Source organism: Thalassophryne amazonica, chromosome 7 (assembly GCF_902500255.1).
Source record: "Thalassophryne amazonica chromosome 7, fThaAma1.1, whole genome shotgun sequence".
NCBI classification, from domain to species: Eukaryota; Metazoa; Chordata; class Actinopteri; order Batrachoidiformes; family Batrachoididae; genus Thalassophryne; species Thalassophryne amazonica.
The window spans coordinates 79,457,390-79,476,088 of NC_047109.1; the positions used below are offsets into that span (position 1 = coordinate 79,457,390).

Consider the following 18,699-nt stretch of genomic DNA (forward strand, 5'->3'; position numbering starts at 1 on the left):
TGATGTCCTCCATGTAGGAGGTGGCTGATGGTCACCCAACTGCTGAACCTTAATCCACATACAGTCTTTACAATGATCTGGCCAGTATTCAACTTAAAGGTTAACCTATTTAATAAAAGCACTATCTGGATGTCAGCTTGTTACCCACTGAACACATATTAGCACAATACATTATTTGTTCACATATCAGGTCAATTTCTGAGCCAGTTGTTTAGCAAAGGCTTCATAAATAATCATAATAGTGATTGGTCTAAATAGGTAGCATAGTTGCCGCACAAATTCTACATTAGTTAAATGAAGAGTGTACATATATAAGAGCCATTATTATCTTATATCTGACTCCAAACTATACAGTAAATTTTGTTGAGTAAAATTTACTCTGTATAAGTATGTATGTATACTAATTTTCTTAAATCCTCCAAACCGTGACTATCCAGGGTTGGGACCAGGAAGCAGAGTTGTAGTCTTACACACCTCTCTGCAGCTTCTCTCCCCCTGCCATCCCCTCATTACCCCATCCCCATAGAGACGGTGCCTGCTCCCAGACCACCAATAACCAGCAAAAATCTATTTAAGCATAAAAATTCAAAAAGAAAAAATAATATAGCATCTTCAACTGCACCACAGACTAAAACAGTTAAATGTGGTCTATTAAACATTAGGTCTCTCTCTTCTAAGTCCCTGTTGGTAAATGATATAATAATTGATCAACATATTGATTTATTCTGCCTTACAGAAACCTGGTTACAGCAGGATGAATATGTTAGTTTAAATGAGTCAACACCCCCGAGTCACACTAACTGTCAGAATGCTCGTAGCACGGGCCGGGGCGGTGGATTAGCAGCAATCTTCCATTCCAGCTTATTAATTAATCAAAAACCCAGACAGAGCTTTAATTCATTTGAAAGCTTGACTCTTGGTCTTGTCCATCCAAATTGGAAGTCCCAAAAACCAGTTTTATTTGTTATTATCTATCGTCCACCTGGTCGTTACTGTGAGTTTCTCTGTGAATTTTCAGACCTTTTGTCTGACTTAGTGCTTAGCTCAGATAAGATAATTATAGTGGGCGATTTTAACATCCACACAGATGCTGAGAATGACAGCCTCAATGTTGTGTGGGCCGCTGAAGAGGAGGTACTGATGGTCCACCACCATTAGAGGGCGCCCTGCCTGGAGTGCGGGCTCCAGGCACCGGAGGGCGCTGCCGCCTTACAGGAGCAGCCAGGATGACAGCTGTCACCCATCACTGGAGACAGCTGATTCTAATCAACAGGGAGGTATATCAGCAGGACGGCATCTCCACCTCATTTGCCGAGATATCGCCTAATCAAAGAGGTAACAATCTCTGCCCGAACATATAAATAACCATTGTTGTATTTCTTGTTGAGTATTTGTAGGACAGCAGACTTCTGGACAACAGTTGGATAAGTACTCACCTTCCTACACTCCTGCATTGTTGTTAACGAGAGGTGGAGGTAGACTCTCCACCCTCCGTGTTGCTGGGTGCAGCCGCATCCACACCTGACTGTTTTTGTTCCTTGCCAGCAGTACCGGATCCGACGAGCGGAGGCAGTGGCCACCTGGGAATTCGGGACTTGGCGGCTCCAGTATTCCCGGGGTTCGGTGGCAGAGGAAATCGGGTTGGTTCTGGTTCGACTTGGAGAGACGTCTCCTATCGTCGAGCCTGCCCACACGACACCGTTGTAATTGGACTCAGTCTCAATATTGTAATCGGCTGTGTTGTTGTGCCTGTTTTCACAACAGTAAAAACAGTGTTATTTGACTCCTCCATTGTCCGTTCATTTGCGCCCCCTGTTGTGGGTCCGTGTTCCTACACTTTCCCAACACTCAACACTGCATTTAATCTATTATTAGACTCTATTGGCTTTGCTCAAAAAGTAAATGAGTCCACCCACCACTTTAATCATATCTTAGATCTTGTTCTGACTTATGGTATGGAAATAGAAGACTTAACAGTATTCCCTGAAAACTAATGCCATATACCAACACAGTGCAGAGTAGCTACCTAAACTCTGTAAGTGAGATAGAGTATCTCATCAGTAGTTTTACATCCTCATTGAAGACAACTTTGGATGCTGTAGCTCCTCTGAAAAAGAGAGATTTAAATCAGAAGTGCCTGACTCCGTGGTATAACTCACAAACTCGTAGCTTAAAGCAGATAACCCGTAAGTTGGAGAGGAAATGGCGTCTCACTAATTTAGAAGATCTTCACTTAGCCTGGAAAAAGAGTCTGTTGCTCTATAAAAAAGCCCTCCGTAAAGCTAGGACATCTTTCTACTCATCACTAATTGAAGAAAATAAGAACAACCCCAGGTTTCTTTTCAGCAGTGTAGCCAGGCTGACAAAGAGTAAGAGCTCTATTGAGCTGAGTATTCCATTAACTTTAACTAGTAATGACTTCATGACTTTCTTTGCTAACAAAATTTTAACTATTAGAGAAAAAAATACTCATAACCATCCCAAAGACGTATCGTTATCTTTGGCTGCTTTCAGTGATGCCGGTATTTGGTTAGACTCTTTCTCTCCGATTGTTCTGTCTGAGTTATTTTCATTAGTTACTTCATCCAAACCATCAACATGTTTATTAGACCCCATTCCTACCAGGCTGCTCAAGGAAGCCCTACCATTATTTAATGCTTCGATCTTAAATATGATCAATCTATCTTTGTTAGTTGGCTATGTACCACAGGCTTTTAAGGTGGCAGTAATTAAACCATTACTTAAAAAGCCATCACTTGACCCAGCTATCTTAGCTAATTATAGGCCAATCTCCAACCTTCCTTTTCTCTCAAAAATTCTTGAAAGGGTAGTTGTAAAACAGCTAACTGATCATCTGCAGAGGAATGGTCTATTTGAAGAGTTTCAGTCAGGTTTTAGAATTCATCATAGTACAGAAACAGCATTAGTGAAGGTTACAAATGATCTTCTTATGGCCTCGGACAGTGGACTCATCTCTGTGCTTGTTCTGTTAGACCTCAGTGCTGCTTTTGATACTGTTGACCATAAAATTTTATTACAGAGATTAGAGCATGCCATAGGTATTAAAGGCACTGCGCTGCGGTGGTTTGAATCATATTTGTCTAATAGATTACAATTTGTTCATGTAAATGGGGAATCTTCTTCACAGACTAAAGTTAATTATGGAGTTCCACAAGGTTCTGTGCTAGGACCAATTTAATTCACTTTATACATGCTTCCCTTAGGTAGTATTATTAGACGGTATTGCTTAAATTTTCATTGTTACGCAGATGATACCCAGCTTTATCTATCCATGAAGCCAGAGGACACACACCAATTAGCTAAACTGCAGGATTGTCTTACAGACATAAAGACATGGATGACCTCTAATTTCCTGCTTTTAAACTCAGATAAAACTGAAGTTATTGTACTTGGCCCCACAAAGCTTAGAAACATGGTGTCTAACCAGATCCTTACTCTGGATGGCATTACCCTGACCTCTAGTAATACTGTGAGAAATCTTGGAGTCATTTTTGATCAGGATATGTCATTCAAAGTGCATATTAAACAAATATGTAGGACTGCTTTTTTGCATTTACGCAATATCTCTAAAATCAGAAAGGTCTTGTCTCAGAGTGATGCTGAAAAACTAATTCATGCATTTATTTCCTCTAGGCTGGACTATTGTAATTCATTATTATCAGGTTGTCCTAAAAGTTCCCTAAAAAGCCTTCAGTTAATTCAAAATGCTGCAGCTAGAGTACTGACGGGGACTAGAAGGAGAGAGCATATCTCACCCATATTGGCCTCTCTTCATTGGCTTCCTGTTAATTCTAGAATAGAATTTAAAATTCTTCTTCTTACTTATAAGGTTTTGAATAATCAGGTCCCATCTTATCTTAGGGACCTCGTAGTACCATATCACTGCTGGGGAGTTTCCATAATGCACTGTTTCTTTCTCTTTTTGCTCTGTATGCACCACTCTGCATTTAATCATTAGTGATTGATCTCTGCTCCCCTCCACAGCATGTGTTTTTCCTGGTTCTCTCCCTCAGCCCCAACCAGTCCCAGCAGAAGACTGCCCCTCCCTGAGCCTGGTTCTGCTGGAGGTTTCTTCCTGTTAAAAGGGAGTTTTTCCTTCCCACTGTAGCCAAGTGCTTGCTCACAGGGGGTCGTTTTGACCGTTGGGGTTTTACATAATTATTGTATGGCCTTGCCTTACAATATAAAGCGCCTTGGGGCAACTGTTTGTTGTGATTTGGCGCTATATAAAAAAATTGATTGATTGATTGATTGACTCTGCTGGGATAACATTTGGTACCAGTCTAAATAGAGTAAAATCCACTCTACTATAGAGTGAAATCAGCTCTACCGTCTTGTCAAATCAAGTGTTTCTACTCCATTAAGACTTGATTTTACACTGTGATAGAGTTGATTTAGCACTGTGATAAAGTATATTTAACTCTGTATGGAGTATAAAATATACTGGTATGTAGTACCAAGTGGGACACTCAGACAGACAGGCAGGATGAGAGATCAACCTGCTTACTTGTGGTGTGAAAGAAAATCAGGGACCCTGTGTGGGCAATATTACGTCCAGTTGGTTAATTATTCCCTGCAATGCTAACAGCATAGGGCTTGAACAGGAAAAAATGTAGATGAGTGGGTGAGTGAGTTAATCCATCCTAGCCAGCTTGGGTCAACAGCATCTTTCTCACCTTTCTAAGTCACCAACTAAAAATAAATGAGGGAAAACCCTATTGCGTCTGGCAAATGTTGACGGACCAGATTGATCAAAAGTACAACTTTGAATTTCCTGTGTCATATTCCATAAACGTGTCTGCCACCTGTTGGGTGGTTAATGGGTGTTACATAAGTTATCAGAAAATACAGACACCTATGGCTGAGTTCACATATAGTTTCTCTTCCTTCTAAACATTACACACGTGTGCTCATCGCTGCACTCTGCGCTCAGTTAACAATCTAGCAGCCTTGGGGAGAAACATGATGCCCACTACATAATCAGATAAGGGATGAAATATACAATACAAATGGAAAGTAAAACCAGAATTACACAAAAGAACCTGTGACTGGTCATAGTACCAAAACCTTTCATCTCTACAGCAAATTACTGATGCTGTCTTGAAACACTGGTCCGAATGTTTTGAAAATGTGCGTATGTTGTTGTTGTTGGGTTTTTTTTTGCTGTTTGTTTTTTAAGGAGACATCATGAAGTATACAATAAATGTGGCCCCAGTATGTCACCAACTAATTTGAAACAAATCAAACCTAGGCTTTGAACCAGTTTGTGGAACAAAAATGAAAGCCAGAAACTTTATATATTTTTTATGTTCCGGAAGAGAATCGTTATGTTAAAATAATGGTAATAATGGTTAATAATGTTATTTTTTCATTCTTGAAAAGGTTTCCATTGACAATGATCCAGTGAGGTTCTCTTCCTCTTGTTCACTTATTTTGGTTGTTGTTGGCGGGACAAAGTGCCATGTCATGTGTTTCACGCTGAGAATCGAACCCAGAGCAGACAAACATGGAGGGACGTTTTTTTAAAAAACACTGCATGTATTGGCATTATTATGCTTTTTTTTAAATGGAATTTAAGGCCCTGTCACACCATGATGATTTAGCCAGTGTATGCCAACTGTATTAGAAATGCTGGGCATATGCTGATGTATATCTAATAAGTTATGGGTAGGTTTTTTATAAGTTAAGTGCACACTAAAGCACGCTGATATACGTATGTCGTAACTGAGCACCTCAAAAAAATTTGGCCATGGTTAAAATGTTCAGTGTATGCCAGCATATAACTCATACATCCTGTACAGGCGGGACATAAGTTGTGTGATTGCTGGCACATTTCTTGTAATTTACTCGAAATACGTCCATTAATGGTGTTCATTGATTGGCTGAAAGCTGCAGTCCTCATGCAAACAGACTGGTTTTAATGTTTGAAATGTTCACACATGGAGTAATAATAAAATCTTAATCAATCAATCTGTTTTATTTATATAGCGCCAAATCACAACAAACAGTTGCCCCAAGGCGCTTTATATTGTAAGGCAAGGCCATACAATAATTACGTAAAAACCCTAACGGTCAAAACGACCCCCTGTGAGCAAGCACTTGGCGACAGTGGGAAGGAAAAACTCCCTTTTAACAGGAAGAAACCTCCAGCAGAACCAGGCTCAGGGAGGGGCAGTCTTCTGCAGGGACTGGTTGGGGCTGAGGGAGAGAACCAGGAAAAAGACATGCTGTGGAGGGGAGCAGAGATCAATCACTAATGATTAAATGCAGAGTGGTGCATACAGAGCAAAGAGAGAAAGAAACACTCAGTGCATCATGGGAACCCCCCAGCAGTCTAAGTCTATAGCAGCATAACTAAGGGATGGTTCAGGGTCACCTGATCCAGCCCTAACTATAAGCTTTACCAAAAAGAAACATTTTAAGCCTAATCTTAAAAGCAGAGAGGGTGTCTGTCTCCCTGATCTGAATTGGGAGCTGGTTCCACAGGAGAGGAGCCTGAAAGCTGAAGGCTCTGCCTCCCATTCTACTCTTACAAACCCTAGGAACTACAAGTAAGCCTGCAGTCTGAGAGCGAAGCGCTCTATTGGGGTGATATGGTACTATGAGGTCCCTAAGATAAGATGGGACCTGATTATTCAAAACCTTATAAGTAAGAAGGAGAATTTTAAATTCTATTCTAGAATTAACAGGAAGCCAATGAAGAGAGGCCAATATGGGTGAGATATGCTCTCTCTTTCTAGTCCCCGCTAGTACTCTAGCTGCAGCATTTTGAATTAACTGAAGGCTTTTCAGGGAACTTTTAGGACAACCTGATAATAATGAATTACAATAGTCCAGCCTAGAGGAAATAAATGCATGAATTAGTTTTTCAGCATCACTCTGAGACAAGACCTTTCTGATTTTAGAGATATTGCGTAAATGCAAAAAAGCAGTCCTACATATTTGTTTAATATGCACTTTAAATGACATATCCTGATCAAAAATGACTCCAAGATTTCTCACAGTATTACTAGAGGTCAGGGTAATGCCATCCAAAGTAAGGATCTGGTTAGACACCATGTTTCTAAGATTTGTGGGGCCAAGTACAATAACTTCAGTTTTATCTGAGTTTAAAAGCAGGAAATTAGAGGTCATCCATGTCTTTATGTCTGTAAAACAATCCTGCAGTTTAGCTAATTGGTGTGTGTCCTCTGGCTTCATGGATAGATAAAGCTGGGTATCATCTGCGTAACAATGAAAATTTAAGCAATGCCGTCTAATAATACTGCCTAAGGGAAGCATGTATAAAGTGAATAAAATTGGTCCTAGCACAGAACCTTGTGGAACTCCATAATTAACTTTAGTCTGTGAAGAAGATTCCCCATTTACATGAACAAATTGTAATCTATTAGATAAATATGATTCAAACCACCGCAGCGCAGTGCCTTTAATACCTATGGCATGCTCTAATCTCTGTAATAAACTTTTATGGTCAACAGTATCAAAAGCAGCACTGAGGTCTAACAGAACAAGCACAGAGATGAGTCCACTGTCTGAGGCCATAAGAAGATCATTTGTAACCTTCACTAATGCTGTTTCTGTACTATGATGAATTCTAAACCCTGACTGAAACTCTTCAAATAGACCATTCCTCTGCAGATGATCAGTTAGCTGTTTTACAACTACCCTTTCAAGAATTTTTGAGAGAAAAGTGTTATATGGCTGGGGGGGGCCTGGCTGCCGGTTTGTTTGTCTGTTTGTTTTCCTCCCAGGTGGCGTGCATTTGGGACTGAGTGGCTGTGTTGCTGAGGCTGTCAGGACCTCACCCTGATCACCTGCGACTCGTCAGGACTCACAGCTGAGGTGCATCTGGATGGATTGGAGCATGTTGGCATTTAAGACTGGAGTGCACAGTGTGTATTTGCCAGAGACTCGACCTTGTGACCAGACGGGTGAGATCGTCGTCTCGGGAGCCATCTCATCAGCAGCGGATGCTGAGAAACGTCCAGGTTTGATGCACGGTCTGTGAAAGAGGAGGGGGTGAGGTCTCACGCTCGTCAGCACACTTCCTGAGGTACGTTGGATTTTGTGACTAACAGTTATACAGTCAGTAAATGTGGTGTCCCTCACACCTTATTGTATTGAGCTGTATGTTAGTCATGTATCAGCTTCCACTGCGGTGGAGTTTTGTGAACGGGATGTTCCATGCCTGCAGGTTGGAAGCTGATCAGCAATCAAGCCAGGAAGTGTTTGCTGTTTGTACACCTTTAAGTGTTCTGTGTGTAGAGTGTGGACTCACATAATGGTTCCTTCTTTCACAGACTCGGTTGTTGCGGCCACCTGGGGGGTGTCGGCGGGGTCCTTGGGTCCGAAACAGCTTCTGGCTCCGGACCGTTAGCGCTGCTGGGAGCGCACCACGCCAGACCGCACCTTTTTGTATTATCACTGTTATGTATTAAATTCAGTTAGCCTTTGTACCGTGCTCTGCTTATTTCATACTGGGTCCTTCAAACGCTGGTCGGTTCTCCGAGCTGCGTCCGACACATAACAAAAAGGAAGGTTGGAGATTGGCCTATAATTAGCTAAGATAGCTGGGTCAAGTGATGGCTTTTTAAGTAATGGTTTAATTACTGCCACCTTAAAAGCCTGTGGTACATAGCCAACTAATGAAGATAGATTGATCATATTTAAGATCGAAGCATTAAATAATGGTAGGGCTTCCTTGAGCAGCCTGGTAGGAATGGGGTCTAATAGACATGTTGATGGTTTGGATGAAGTAACTAATGAAAATAACTCAGACAGAACAATCTGAGAGAAAGAGTCTAACCAAATACTGGCATCACTGAAAGCAGCCAAAGATAACGATGCGTCTTTGGGATGGTTATGAGTAATTTTTGTTGTGTGCTGGGGGGTTTGGCTGGACATTTTGGTGTTGTTCTCTTTTCTTTGCTCTCCAGGTGGTATGCAAACTGTTTTTTTGTCTGTGGAGAAGGTGCTGGCAGAAGAATCCTTCACCCTCATCAACATTATTGGCTGCACTTGTGGAGGATGTTCATGTGCAGGCCTAATGACTCGCAGCACCTGTGGATGATGCTCACGTGCAGACTTAAAAACTTTCAGCTGAAGCAGATAATGAGATGGCGTTCTAGATTTAAGCCATGAGTGATTCAAGCAGAATTGCCGGGAACTCGACCTTGTGACGTTCGATTGTGAGACGCTGAGGACCGCGCCTGGGTTTGACACATCGTGCCTGTGAAGGAGGACGGGTGAGGGACACATGCTGTCAGCACACATCAGAGGTGATGATTGTCTGAATAAGTGTTAACAGTAATTTGGTATTTTGTTACGCAGTATATTTGAACATTGATGAGAATTGTGCAGCTCGCTTCTCACTGCCGTGGTGTACGGAATGATGATCCTCCACCTGTTGTGAGAAGCTGCTCATTTACATAAAGCTTAAATTCAGACCTGAATGTGTTGCTGATAGTGTGTGCCTTTGAAGGATATATATCCAGAAGCGTCGGGCTTCGATCCATTTGGGCGCTGGAGAGCGCGCCGTCCTTCACCTCGCCAGACAACCGCACATTTATGTTGTACACAAATTATTGCACAGAAGGGAAATAAAGTTGTTTTGTTTTTGGAACCGCTTTCTGGTTATTTAGCGCTGGGTTCAGTCAGACGCTGGTCCGCTCCTCAACCCGCGTCGGCACATAACAGTAGTTCCCAGCCATTCCAAAATGGACCCAGCGGCAGAAGCGGTTCCATTTGCCGAAAGAGTTCAAGAACACTTGGAGAAAATATGGGAGCAATTACAGCATCTCGCAAACCAAATTAAACAAACAGATGCCCGCGTTACGGAGCTTGCAGCGCAAGCCGTTCCGCTTCCTGCTGCTCCAGCTGCGGTACCATCGATACCGGTGCAGATAACTCCGTCACCCAGAGATTCGGCTTCCGAACCAATTATTTGTCATCCGGAGCCTTATGCGGGAAACGTTGAAGCCTGTGCTCCATTTTTGATGCAATGTTCTCTGGTTTTTGCTCAGCGACCGGCTTCCTTCTCTTCTGATGGTAGCCGTGTCTCATATGTGACAAATTTGCTCCGAGGTGACGCCTTAGCTTGGGTCACTGCGTTGTGGAGTAATAACTCTCCATTGTTAGGATCCTTTAAGGATTTCTCCCGGGAGTTCCGATTGGTTTTTGACCATCCGGTGAAAACAAATATCGTTGCCCAATGGTTGCTGAATCTCAGGCAGGGGAGGCGGAGCGCGGCGGATTATTCCGTGGATTTCCGAATTTTTTCTGCTCAGTCCGGTTGGAATGCCGCAGCTTTAAGAGGAGTGTTTGTGGATGGTTTAAACGATTCATTAAAAGACGAGCTAGCAGTCCGTGACGAACCAAAAGATTTAGATGAGCTAATATCTTTGGTTATTCGTCTAGATGATCGGATAAAGGAGCGTGGACGCGAGAGAGGGCGGACATCAGAGCAGGTCTTTTCGTCTCGGGGCTTTCCCCGACACAGATCTGGGCTGCCTCTTCTTCGCCCCACTGAGACTCCTCCGACAGGACCTCTGGCTTTTCTGCGGATGAGCCCATGCAGCTCAGACGAGCTGAAGCCGCCATATTGCCCCGTCACATAAGCGTCAAGAAAGATAGTGATGACATATCTCCAGGTGTTCTGGGACAGGCACAATAATGGACACAAAAAAAAAAAAAAAAAAAAAAAAACTAATTAGTTATGTGGGCTGTTTTTGTTTTTTTTGTAAGGGGTTATAAATTGTTTGGGTGTTTAGAGGCGGTTCTGGTGGAGTGAACGATTGGCGGTTCGGAGCTCGGCTGGACTCAGCCAATCGTTGGTTTTTATCATTTGAATTTAGGTATTTTTTGTTTGGGATTGGGTCGTTTTGTTTTGTTGTTTTTTATTTCCCTGCTTCCCTAACCACAACCTCATTTGCCCTAACACCGTTTGTCTTGTGGGTTGTGGGGTGGTGCAGGTTGGTCACGCTGAGTGTTTCTCAGAAGACCTCTGCACCTGGGGGGGGGGGGGGGGGGGGTTGTCAGGGGCGTTTTTTTGGGTTTGGTTAGGGCCCGGTTCCACTCCAGCTTCGGTGGGCCTTTGACCGTTCGTCATTGGTGTTACCGGGGTGTGGTGCAGCGGGAACATACCTCAGTCCAACGGGTGGGCCGATCTGTTGCCGTTCGCCATTTCGGTAGTTCCGCCCCTCCCGATAGGCTGGTGGTATGGTCGGGTAGGGGCACCGGACGTATTTCCGGTTTTCCGCTGCGCTTCGGGGTTGGGACCGGGTTAGTTTTTCCTGTTTCCTTCCCCGGCTTAGTGGTTTTGTGCCGTTCGCCAAAATGGAGCTAACGACTGGCTCTGGGAGTGATCTGGGGTCTTTCGGGGTGCTGGGGGAGGTAACAGGGTTTTCCAGTTGTTTTATTTGCCCCTGGGGTGTTTTAATGAAGTCCGCCGGGGGTTGGATTTTTGTGTTTTTATGCTTACTTCCAGGTTCCACCTCCAGGGTTGATGGGACGGTCCTCTGGGGGGGAATTGATTGTGGGGCCGACTGACCAAGTGTGGTCGGGTCTGGGGTTCCTGGGTTGTGGGGAGGGGACCTCCTGGGGTTGATGGTACGGTCCTCTGGGGGGCGCTGCTCCTCCATGTAAACCTGGGGACCTCTGTTGGATTCCGGTTTTGGTTGTCTCTCCTGGAACTGGCGGTAAAGGTCTTCTGGGGGGGGGGGGGGGGGGGGGGGGGGTTGGGCTCTGCATATCGTTCTGGGGGGGGTGTTTGTTATTTTTCTTTGTGAATTTGTGTTTGTATTGTGTTGTTGGGGCTGTGTTGGGTTTTTGCATTTGGGAGTTTTTCTTTTCTTCCCAGGGTTGGATGGGACGGTCCCCTGGGGAGGTTTTGGGTGGGTTTTGTGTTTTTCTTGTATGTTGGGTTGTATATGGGACTTTTTTGGGGTTTTGTTGATGCCAGCCGGCCTTCCAGCCGCGGTGCCCTGTCCTGCTGTCTGCTGTGGACCTTGGGAGCGTTACGCCATCTGCTTGCTGTCATGGACCCCGGAGGGAGGTGCTGTTCTCGGGCCTGGTCTGTTCAGTCGCCGTGAGGCTTCCCGTTGATGGGGGGGTACTGTTGTGTGTTGGGGGGTTTGGATGTTTTTGTGTTGTTTTCTTTTCTTTGCTCTCCAGGTGGTATGCAAACTGGTTTTTGTCTGTGGAGAAGGTGCTGGCAGAAGAATCCTTCACCCTCATCAACATTATTGGCTGCACTTGTGGAGGATGTTCATGTGCAGGCCTAATGACTCGCAGCACCTGTGGATGATGCTCACGTGCAGACTTAAAAACTTTCAGCTGAAGCAGATAATGAGATGGCGTTCTAGATTTAAGCCATGAGTGATTCAAGCAGAATTGCCGGGAACTCGACCTTGTGACGTTCGATTGTGAGACGCTGAGGACCGCGCCTGGGTTTGACACATCGTGCCTGTGAAGGAGGACGGGTGAGGGACACATGCTGTCAGCACACATCAGAGGTGATTGATTGTCTGAATAAGTGTTAATAGTAATTTGGTATTTTGTTACGCAGTATATTTGAACATTGATGAGAATTGTGCAGCTCGCTTCTCACGGCCGTGGCGTGCGGACTGATGATCCTCCACCTGTTGTGAGAAGCTGCTCATTTACATAAAGCTTAAATTCAGACCTGAATGTGTTGCTGATAGTGTGTGCCTTTGAAGGATATTAGTTGTAGCTGTTGACTTACCTCACCTCTTCTATCCTTCACAGTCAGTTTGTCGTGTCCACCTGGGGGGTGTTTGGCGGTGAATTTGAGTCCAGAAGCGCCGGGCCTCGATCCCTTTGGGCACTGGAGAGCCTGCCGTCCTTCACTCCGCCAGACAATCCATATATTATGTTGTACACAATTATTGCACAGAAAGGGAAATAAATGTTTTGTTTTTGGAACCGCTTTCTGGTTATTTAGCGCTGGGTTCAGTCAGACGCAGGTCCACTCCTCAACCCGCGTCGGCACATAACATTTTATGCTTAAATAGATTTTTGCTGGTTATTGGTGGTCTGGGAGCAGGCACCGTCTCTACAGGGATGGGGTAATGAGGGGATGGCAGGGGGAGAGAAGCTGCAGAGAGGTGTGTAAGACTACAACTCTGCTTCCTGGTCCCAACCCTGGATAGTCACGGTTTGGAGGATTTAAGAAAATTGGCCAGATTTCTAGAAATGAGAGCTGCTCCATCCAAAGTGGGATGGATGCCGTCTCTCCTAACAAGACCAGGTTTTCCCCAGAAGCTTTGCCAATTATCTATGAAGCCCACCTCATTTTTTGGACACCACTCAAACAGACAGCAATTCAAGGAGAACATGTGGCTAAACATGTCACTCCTGGTCCGATTGGGGAGGGGCCCAGAGAAAACTACAAAGTCAGACATTGTTTTTGCAAAGTTACACACCGATTCAATGTTAATTTTAGTGACCTCCGATTGGCGTAACCAGGTGTCATTACTGCCGAAGTGAATTACAATCTTACCAAATTTACGCTTAGCCTTAGCCAGCAGTTTCAAATTTCCTTCAATGTCGCCTGCTCTGGCCCCCGGAAGACAATTGACTATGGTTGCTGGTGTCGCTAACTTCACATTTCTCAAAACAGAGTCGCCAATAACCAGAGTTTGATCCTTGGCAGGTGTGTCGTCGAGTGGGGAAAAACGGTTAGAAATGTGAATGGGTTGGTGGTGTACAGGGGGCTTCTGTTTAGGATTACGCTTCCTCCTCACAGTCACCCAGTCGGCCTGCTTTCCCGGCTGCTCGGGATCTGCCAGAGGGAAACTAACGGCGGCTAAGCTACCTTGGTCCGCACCGACTACAGGGGCCTGGCTAGCTGTAGAATTTTCCACGGTGCGAAGCAGAGTCTCCAATTCGCCCAGCCTGGCCTCCAAAGCTACGAATAAGCTACACTTATTACAAGTACCATTACTGCTAAAGGAGGCCGAGGAATAACTAAACATTTCACACCCAGAGCAGAAAAGTGCAGGAGAGACAGGAGAAGCCACCATGCTAAATCGGCTAAGAGCTAGTAGCTGCGCTAAGTTAGTGGATTCCTAAAAACACACAAAGTGAATAATGTGTAAATAATTTAGAGGTGATTCAGCAGAGGGAGTGCTTTAGTTAAGGCACGTGAAGATTACACTGTGAAACAAATCGTTATCTAGGTAACTAGATCAATCTAACTGCACAGATTAAACAGCTAACAGATACAGCAAAACACCGCTGTGCTCCGGAACAGGAAGTTAATCTTACCTGTTCATTTCAGTTGGATTTATCATCACATCCTGACAAAAACGTATCCATATAAAGCCTCCTGATTTTAGAAAACAACATCTGAAAATACTTTAATCCCTTGTTGTGGCTGGAAATGTAGTGTTTGAAAGTATGTCCATCAGTGGTTTTCTGCTCCAGGTGTGTTTCTAAGCCTGAGGATGCCAGTGTCGCAGTCTGACTGGTCCCCCATGCGGTCTGACTGATCAGATGGGGGATCGACCTGGGGTGGTTATTCAGACCGCATGGGGGACTGTGAACGGTGCTTAATAGTTTAAAGAGTCACAGAGCTTCATCCATTCAACATTTACCACAGCCATCAGTTGACTCATAAGCAGTCTGCACGTGATGAAATAAATCCCATGATCCACCAAAACTAAACTAAAATAAAAACAAATAAAATGTTAAATTTGGAGAAGAGATGCCGCGCAACAGCGTAGGTGCACTCAGTGACATGCTCATCAATATTTAAGTGTTCCACCTGCCAAACAAAAGGGTTCTGCTGGTGGTACAAATGCAAACCAAGCCAGACTTGACCATTCTGATGTGCACCACACCGTGCAGTACAGACCCAAACCACTTGGTGGAAACGGGACTGTCAGTATACGCTGGATAAATCGTCAACATGTGGCAGCTCAGCCCAGTCTCACTTTTTTTTTTTTTGTGCTCCCATGACGAAAGAGTCTAATTTTCATGACAGGGTTTTTTAAACTCACTTATTACTAACCCTACTCCTGCCTCCGACCCTAACCTTAACCATAACCTAATCTTACTCTTTTCTCCCCACCCTAACCATAACCACCTGACCCCCCCTCTTCACTTTTAATTTTGTGCAGCCATCACGGAATGAATTAGAATGAATTCTTGCAGCTGTGATGAAAATGAGGCGCTTTTCGTCACAATATCAAGAACCAATAGAGTAATGTATATTTCGTGCTGCTGAATCACGACTTGCTGTGAGACCAGGTTGGACAGCTGCATAATTTATTAGACGTATGCCAGCGTTTTTAATACGGGTTGCATACGTAGGCTAAATTGTCAAGGTGTAACAGGGCCATTATTTTCAAGATGACGGATACCTGAATGGAGCACTGTGACGACGGACTTCTTTTTCAAAAATGCTGTGTGTCTTCAGTAATTTCATGATAAGGAATTAAAGTGTTTCCCAGACATCATCTTCCAAAAAAGTAATATCGTCCGGCTGTGATGATGAATCCGACCAAAATGATGTAACAGGTCAGATTAAGACTGTATTTACTCAGTGTGTGAATGGTTTTAATATTTTAAACAGTCAGAACTGTAAGAATGATCATGTGAGGACTGGAGCTTTAGCTTTAGCTGTTGGTTAGAGCTCGGCCCATTATTTTCGTCTGCGAGGCTGAGAGCCACAATTCAAGGACACACTGCTTTGCTTCAAATACACAATAAGTCTGTTTCTCTTAAATGGCTTTATTTTACTCAGTGTCCCGCTTCTGCTGCCTGCTACAGAAAGCTGTATTGTCTTGTTCTCCCTTTTTCATGGGAGTGTTACAGCGCCACATGTAGGTCTGGCATATACGATATTTTCAGTGTCCCACAGCTGACATGGAACATTATTAAGCAGTTCAGGAACGATATTTTTTTTGTTCTTACTGGTTCGAGAACATCAATTTTGGGGTGGAACCCAAAACAGGCAACGTTAAAATATCGCTTCTGTTTGGAACAGATTCTAGTTCAAAGGCCTGGTTTCACCACATTCCATTTGATCTCCCTCTCTGGTGTTGAAACATATTAGAACTCAAGTGAACGAACCAGAATCACAGTTTTTGAACTTTATATTCAAACACTACTGTCAGTGCAGGGTCTGCATGCACACCAGCACCGTACATTGTTTGCACCATCATTTGATACAATAACATTTTATGTATATCTGGTTGCATCCTAATAGAGGGCAGGTCTAACTCTAGGACTAGTAATGATGACTTGGATGTGGAATTTGTGCAATGCATTGTGCACATAACACTTTTTAACTGATACAGTGGATCAGTCCATTAATCAAATGGTCATTGATGGAACAACAACTATCAGCTATTTTAGTGTTTAAATGTTGAAATAATTTATTTTAAAAAAGCATGTTGAATTGTTCCACCTTTTGGAATCTTTCTGTTGTGAAATAACTTGTGCTTCAAAACTGTTTGAAACCAATAGTATCATGGTTTAATCCTCCCCTAAGAGGCAATAAACCGGCTTTAAACAGAATAAATTAGGACTGAATGATTTTTTATGAAGGACATTCTAGTTTGAAGCTACTTTAAATGGACAGTAAAGCAGATGGTAGCTGTGAGAGTCTTTATTATTTTCTCACATTTTCAAAAAAATTCATTGATTAGTCATGAAAATAATCATGAGCTGCAGACCTCTTGTCATTATTTTTGCATGATACGTGATACATCACTAAAATCAACATTTCTGGGCAAAAACTGCCATTTGTAATAAATACACTACTTTAAAGCAGTGGAATCTAACCTGTACATACCTTTTATTGATACGGTGAAATCAAATAGAGAATTTCATGAAATCATTTAATTTTATAAACTTTGCAGAAACAATAATATATTTAAACTCATGTAATGTGTCATATAGCATCCTCACATTTTCCGTCTGTGTCTGTATTTCCTGTCTGGATGACATAACAGATTGTTGTGCCTCTGGGTGACTCCATGAACCTCCTCCTCCCTCTGCTGTTCCTCTTTAGCAACTTCATAAACACTCAGGCACTAACTGATCAATACATTGGGAATGCTGATTACGTATTCAGCTGTGTCCATCATATAGTTTTTTGTGTGTGTGTGTGTGTGTGTGTGTGTGTGTGTGTGTGTGTGTGTGTGTGTGTGTGTGTGTGTGTGTGTGTGTGTGTGTGTGTGTGTGTGTGTTGTCAGTGCACAGATGATTACCGTGGGGGGAAATGTGAGCTCGACATGCTTTGTGAGTGACACAGCTTCATTGTTTCCTCTGTCATCATTTATTGGACCGAGTTGTGCATTGCTACACAGGTTTTTTTTTTTTTTTTTACCTCGAGACGACACAGCAGTGTACAAGCAACAACATGCACACACTGTTTCACTGTAATATGCTTGAAACTGGTTTAGTGTAACATTACCCTGCATGTGCACACTACTTGCATGAGTGGAACACAAAGTGTGCCGTTGTGCGTGTTGGTCTTTGTGTAACTTCAGATATTTCCTTACATGTATTATTGGTAGATTTGACATCATCTTGTTTTACATGCTGTGTTACAGGTGTAAATGTGTTACTGCGGAAGATCGCAGTCAAGGCGGCCTCCAAACCGCTGGTGGAGATCACACAGAACGGAGAGACTCTGTCCATCAAGACATCAACCTCCGTCAGGACCACCGACATAACCTTCACCGTGGGACAGGAGTTCAGCGAGGCCACAGTGGATGGACGCCCATGCACGGTACACCACACACACACACACACACACACACACACACACACACACACACACACACACACACACACACACACACACACACACACACACACACACACGCATCTTTTTAAACATTGTTTTAAGCTGAAGCACAGGCTTGACCACATTGTGTCAGTCTGTTTAATTTGGCATTCCATCATATTGTGTGTCTTTTCCCTCCCTCGGTCTCTCAGGGCCGATCGTGTTCTGCTGCATTCCGTCACGCTCTTTATGACACCTTTCAGCTTCCCTGTGTTACCCCATCTTGCCCTTTCTTGCCCTGCGGCTCTTCCTGTTGCAGTTTTCCCACAGATGCTCTCTGTTCTGCCGTCTCCAAAGCAAACACACACAAGCAGCCAGAGCTTCACACTGCTAACGATGACAGCATCGCAAATAAACACGGCCAAGTGATTGCATTGCTCCACCGTGCTTGACTCCCCCACCCCGGCTGCCAAACCCATTTCTGAATGATGCTGAATTCATCCTTGCATTGATGACACATTATGTTGATATTTGCCCTTTTTTATCTTGTGTTTTGTTGCTTTTCTACAACCCCAATTCCAATGAAGTTGGGACATTGTGTGAAATGTAAATAAAACAGAATACAATGATTTGCAAATGCTCTTCAACCTATATTCAATTTAATACACCACAAAGACAAGATATTTAATGTTCAAACTGATAAACTTTATTATTTTTGTGCAAATACACTCAACAAAAATATAAACGCAACACTTTTGGTTTTGCTCCCATTTTGTATGAGATGAACTCAAAGATCTAAAACTTTTTCCACATACACAATATCACCATTTCCCTCAAATATTGTTCACAAACCAGTCTAAATCTGTGATAGTGAGCACTTCTCCTTTGCTGAGATAATCCATCCCACCTCACAGGTGTGC

The 18,699-nt window shown here is 43.5% G+C and overlaps 1 protein-coding gene across 1 annotated transcript in view; it reads left to right on the forward strand.

Moving 5' to 3' along the window:
• crabp2a (cellular retinoic acid binding protein 2, a) overlaps nt 1-18,699 on the forward strand; it is a 39,925-nt gene that overhangs the window by 7,900 nt on the left and 13,326 nt on the right. The window contains exon 2 of the mRNA XM_034174719.1: nt 17,604-17,782. Within this exon, the coding sequence (XP_034030610.1) occupies nt 17,604-17,782 (179 nt within the window). The remainder of the gene's footprint in view (nt 1-17,603; nt 17,783-18,699) is intronic.